Below are 6,000 nucleotides of genomic sequence, written 5' to 3' on the forward strand. Positions count from 1 at the left end.
TAAGTCAAAGAGAAGCATGGATGAAGATTACTTAACGAAAATTCAGATTCACTGAATAAAGTCTGATTTGGAAACAGGACATTGATTTGTTTGCTGTACACATTTCACGCATTTGGCATAGGACAGACACAGTTCAGCTTACTTGCTCATTTGCCTTTTTTGGTGTGAAATATATTATCCTGTATAAGTTCTTTGTTCTTTTCCTTGTAGGTTCTGGGTCCCTCAGAGCAAAATTTGATCTTTCAGAAGGACCCAGTAAACCCACAACACTTGCAGTGCAATTCCTCAGCGAGGGAAGTACCCTCTCAGGAGTAGATATTGAACTTGTAGGCACTGGCTATAGGCTTTCCTTAGTAAAGAAGCGGTTTGCCACTGGTAAGTTGGGAGATTTCAAGCTTTATAATGTACATGGGAAACATTTGTATTCTGACATTTACTAAACGACTGTCAAGTAGTTTATAGTCTAAAGGCATGGAAATTTTTTCTTTGACCTTTGGTACAAGGTGCCAGATAGAGACACACCTGGGAGAGAGAGTACTCATGGTCAGTATAGCTGAACACCTGTGATCTGATTCTAATGTATTGTAAACAGCAGATGGGAACTGGGGTTTGTATCTGTAACCACAGTGAAAATATTCTCCTTCGAGTTCATTTGAAATTATAATTGCAAAGGTCTGCTTGGTGTTTTTCAGGACGATACTTGGCAGATTGTTGATGGACCTGGGAAAGTGGTTGGCTCAAAGGAGTAGTACAAACCTGCCATTCTGCATTATCTGTTCTTTCCAAACACTATTCTAACTTGTATTATGTCTTTAAGAGCTGACTACAAACATTAAATTGCACTTTTGAAGTGAGTCATCGACAGAAATAGCACTGAAATGATTTTCAACGCTGTAAATGATAAACTGCAATATTCAGGAAACACATTTATTCAGATTGTCAGTAAAGTGAAGTTTTTATAGGCTGAAATTTTAAATTATCTTCAGTGTCTGTGGTTATAGTGTAATATCAGGCCTGAAATTTCAGGAGAGCAAGCACAAAATAATTTAGCTTTCCATAAGTTTTTAGAGTCAGAGATAATTTTGAAATTTTATAAGTTTTGATATTGAATGGATACAGACAGAACGTGAATTCTAAGTTTGGGATGATGTTCATTTATAACACTCAGTCAAATTGAGTTTTGTGCCATAAAGTAATCAGACCAGAGTCCAAGGTGTTTGCAAAATCTATAATTTGATTCTCATATAAACATATTAATAAAGTGTAAATGGTGTTTTATATGATTTTTTTAATCCTCAAGTGCAATGTGTTTTAAAATAAGCTTGCAAAAGACAGCAGAGAAATTTACTTCTGCAGTTAACTTTATAGAAGTTGTGATTGTTTTGATAAATTAATGCTGTAGATTTAATTTATTTTTATATGGATTGCATAATGTGTGCCTTGTAAAACAATAACAAAACCCAGAAATGTGCCTATCTAGTTTGTGTTCATTAATGTGCCTCACTTTCTTCCTAACAGTCTGGATCTTCTATTCGGAATCTTAGAGTAGTCAAGGATTTTTACAAGATAATTGCAATTTTCAGAAATACCTTTGGCCGCAATTGGGAAGGGAGTTCAGAATAACTAAAGGACAATTTATACTTAAGAACCCTGGCTGGCTTCTTTAGTGATACACTGTAGCCACTAGAGAAATAACTAATGGCATTTGTTTGCAGGGGGAAAAAATCACCTTCAGATATTCCACCTTAACCTCATCAGAAAGTTCTGCAAAACTGTAATGATAAATTGGTAACTGGTATTTTAACTCTCCATTTAACATTTCCCTTCACTCTGTTATTGGAAATCTGTACATTTATTTCCTGAATGTGTTGTGAGCATGAATTTTGTAGTAGTTTGTGAGGAACACTTTAGAAAAGATTAGTTTTGGCATTTTCAACAATTGGAAAAATTACCAATTTGTATGTTCTTGTTCTTACTTAATTGCTACCTGCTAAAAATAGGAAAATTATTTGAAATGATGGATTGGGTTAAGCATTTCTTAATATTACTGATATTAAATAGTAAAAATCCTAACTTTATAGCAAATCCTGATTAATTGAAGGAATTAAATATTTTGGACACAGTTTCATAATTTACAAATGGGAAATTTATTTGTAAGTACCAGTGTCCTGCATTTTGCATAGAAGCAATAAAATGTGTTATATATGATAATTTATATAAAACCACTAATTGTTCTGTTAAGCTTTACAGAAAATAAAACCCCTCCTACTAGACATTTATGTAACATCTTGCTATATTAAATACAGCAGAAAACCTACTCATTTAGTAATATATATAACACAATAATGTGCTTTTTAATATATCCATGTTAGCCCAATTCTAAATTTAGATTTGACTAAAGCAGTACATAAGAGAATTTGCTAAAATTTTCATCTTTACTAAATAGTGGACAAAATTAGAATTTCTAACTTACATTGTACTCTTTTAAATGCCAATTACAGTCCCTTACTGGAATCTTAACTGTAACTGCTTTGCAGTCAAAGTGCTTTTATTGGGCAGTTAATACTTTATTGTTGGAATTCAGACACCATTATACTCACCATGTTTGTTTTTAATCAAGTATTACCTTACAATGTACAAACTAGTGAAATGGTTAAACTTCTGCACTTTCCTAATTACCACTGTCTTCATACCAAGTGCTGATACATAAATTTGTATTGGGTGCAGGTTACAATTTTGAAGCCATATGAGTTTATATTGATTTTTTCATTTAAAAATCCACTAATGATGTAAAAAAGACCAATAGATTTTCAATCGGAAATGTATTTAGCAAGCTGGTTCTTGCTTATGTATAGTGATAAACTTTGTAGCTGCCTCTTTAACCAAGGACTTGTAAACACAGAACTCTAACAAATGTGAGTTTTTAAGAATTGTTATTTACTACTTTGAATTGTAATTAGAACAAGGCAAATCTTACAAAATTTTGTAAATATTTTTGATTTTTTCATAAAAATGTAAATTTTACATAAAAGTTGTGCCCTTAATAAACATGTAATATATAATTTATCAGTTGGTTTGTGTGTTTTTGTACTCTTGTTTATGGTAATAATAGCTATATCATAGACTTTAGGACAAGGCAAGCTAGGTAAGCAAAGAATAATTGGTGTTGAACTTTGTTATCACCATTTAGACAGACATATAGATTGGTCTCTTATTTAGTTTTAACTGATCATACAGGAAAACTTCATTTGGACTATAACCCAAAAGTATGTAAATTGTTTAATAAGGATTATTTTTATTTGTTTCTAAATATACTTAAATTGATGTTAAGCTTTAGCAAAGACTTTCCTCCTGACAAGTTGCTTAGGAACACAGCATCACACAGTTTTGAAACCATACTCTTTCAAGGAGGTAATCAGGAACGTCAAGCCTCTCAAAAACCAGCAGATTGAGAAAGGAGCAAAAAAAAAGGAATTGGAAAAAAGATTTCATCCTAAATATTGAAAATTTTGCTAAATCTGTGTCATGAAAAGGAGCAGTTTAGTTCATCTAGGTCAGGTTGGGGAACCTGTGTACCAAACAGGTAGCACTCTTACCATTCATACCATAGGCTCATCTTTTTTCTTTTATTCTCTATTTCCACTTGCACTGCTCCCACCTGTTCAGAGTGAATGATGCTAGCTGCTGTGATAAATAAGATCCCGGGAACTTAACACTGTGAACTAGTATGTTGCTCACGTCACGGTTCTAAGGAGGTTGGAGAAGGAGCTCTGCTCCATACAGTAATTCAAGGACACAGGCTCCCTCCATTTTTGTGACTCCACTCAAAATCCTCTCCATTTGGCCGTTGGATGGGGAAGGAAAGAAACTGGGAGTTTATGGGCCGGGCGCAGAGCTGGCGTCATGACCTTTGTTCACATTCCTCTAGCCAGAACTTGATCTGTGCTTCCAACTAACTGACTGCAAGGAAAGATGGGAAATACATAGTGTGGTTGTGTGCCTAGGAGGAAAAGAAAGCATATTTTGACAAACACAGTAATCCTCTGGCGCGCATCCTGCCCTTTCTCCGTTTGGTCATCTTTCGTTATTCCTTCTCCTAAATGTGCGTTTAATGCTGTCTGTGGCTTTCAGTACTAAAGGTTCATTCCATCATCTCTTGCTATATATACATATTTTACCCCTATTTTAAAATATATCTGATTATTTCCATATTTCCTCTAATCATATATGATATTTATGATTACTTATGATAACTCAGAAACCACTGCTTATCTTTAGCATGCAGTGTTTCATCTGTCAGTAATTTTTTAACTGCAGGTAACAGAAAACAAAACTAAGAATGGTTTAAACAGCTAAAGACAAGTTTTTTCCCCGCATCACGAAGTCTGCAAGTTTATCTGTTGCTGGTATTGGACAGAACAAGTGATTCTTTTGGCTTTTTCCTTATGGTTGCAATATGGCTGCCACAGCTTCCAACTACATATTTACATCCAAAGCTGGGAGGGGGGCAGTTCCAGGTATATCTGTTCTTTTTGTCAGGAGATTTAAAGCTTTTCCAGCACATTTCTGCTTGCTTCCTATTGGCCAGAATTGTGTAAGAGGCAGAGAAAGCCAAGGAGCCTTTATTTTTAAGTGAGTAAAGGAGAGGGCCTGGGAATGGCTGAAGGTGAATTGGCCAGCAGGTCAGCCACCAGATTTCTGACTAGGACAGGCATATTTCCTTATAGCATATTTCCAATTAAATCTCTGCACTTAGCCCAATCAATTTATTTGACAATTTTAATCCAGCAATGAGCAGGGTGAACTTGAGAAAGTATTCTAAATCTTCTCTATCTTTAGAAGAGTGAATCAGTGTAACTTTCCTAGAGAGCAATTTGAATTCAAAACCTTTAAAAACCTTATTTATCATTTAAACTAGTAATTCATCACTGTTGGGAATTTGTCATAAGAAAACAATGAGACAAAAAAGCAAAGATGTGTCTATTATATGAAAATATTGGAAGGATTAAATGAGTTGATAGCTCCCATATAGTGATATACTATGTAGGTATTTAAAATAATCATGAATAAACAACAAGGTCCTACTGTACAGCACAGGGAATACCTGTAATAAACCATAATGGAAAAGAATATGAAAAAGTATGTGTATATGTATGACTGAATCACTTTGCTGTACACGAGAAACTAACAACATTGTAAGTCAACTTCAATTAATTAAAATAATCATGAACGTTTATAGTCATTGATACGGAATATTGCTATGAGATTGTTAGATGGTAAAAGGTAATTCTTTTCTGTTTTAAAGTGCATACACCTAACACAAAAACCTTTGTAAAAAATATGCACCAAGTTGTAATTCCTGGGTGATGGGATTTTTACTTTCCACAGGATCTTTAATGTCCAAATTTCACTTTATTTTTTATAATGGGTAGGTATTACATTTACAATAAAAACTTTCTATTTTGAAAAACAGTTTTAGAAATAGAGTGCAAGATGAACTTTATGTTGATGTAAATAATGTACAAGGATCTCTTTACATGAGGGTCTTCCCATTTTGATCACTGCCTTAGCCTTCCACTTGGTTCTACCAATATAACTACTTTGTTCTGTATTGCTTATTAATGTATGGAAGTAGATTTCTGCTCTACTTTTTTTGTTTTTTTTTTTTTTTTGGTCTCAAAGCTCAATGCCTTGATTTCTTTCACCTAAGTGAATATAGTATCAGTTCTTTTTTCTGCCCAAGTTAATCTCTTTTAAAAAGTATGATCCAGAAAAGGGACAGAGGAAATGTGTAAGTATGATGTGGTTAAGGCTGTCTTCAGGGTAGCTTTTGGCAAAATTAAGAGCCTTTTAAATTTCAGAAACTTGGATGTTATCTCCTCAATATCATCCCAATAAATAAGGTGGCATATAAGCTCTAGTATTTTCTATACTAATTCTAGCAATTATCTCAGTCATTCGTATATCAAAGCATAGTATTCTGACCCCTCAGCCAATGCT

General features: G+C 33.9%; 1 protein-coding gene across 9 annotated transcripts in view; it reads left to right on the forward strand.

Annotated features, from left to right (window-relative positions):
- The window catches only part of FCHO2 (FCH and mu domain containing endocytic adaptor 2), a 116,172-nt gene extending 113,106 nt beyond the window's left edge, over positions 1-3,066 (forward strand). For 4 of the 9 annotated variants that reach the window (XM_089908989.1, XM_089908992.1, XM_089908994.1 and 1 more), the window contains 2 exons: positions 211-375; positions 693-3,066. In XM_089908989.1, the coding sequence (XP_089765115.1) occupies positions 211-375; positions 693-715 (188 nt within the window). In that variant the 3' untranslated portion in view covers positions 716-3,066. The remainder of the gene's footprint in view (positions 1-210; positions 376-692) is intronic. The other 5 variants (XM_089908988.1, XM_089908990.1, XM_089908991.1 and 2 more) reach the window with 3 other exon arrangements.
- The last annotated feature ends 2,934 nt before the right edge of the window (positions 3,067-6,000 follow it).

The sequence above is a fragment of the Delphinapterus leucas genome, chromosome 3, assembly GCF_059928025.1.
Source record: "Delphinapterus leucas isolate spDelLeu-1000000601 "Yukka" chromosome 3, BTC_Dleu_Yukka2, whole genome shotgun sequence".
Lineage (NCBI taxonomy): Eukaryota > Metazoa > Chordata > Mammalia > Artiodactyla > Monodontidae > Delphinapterus > Delphinapterus leucas.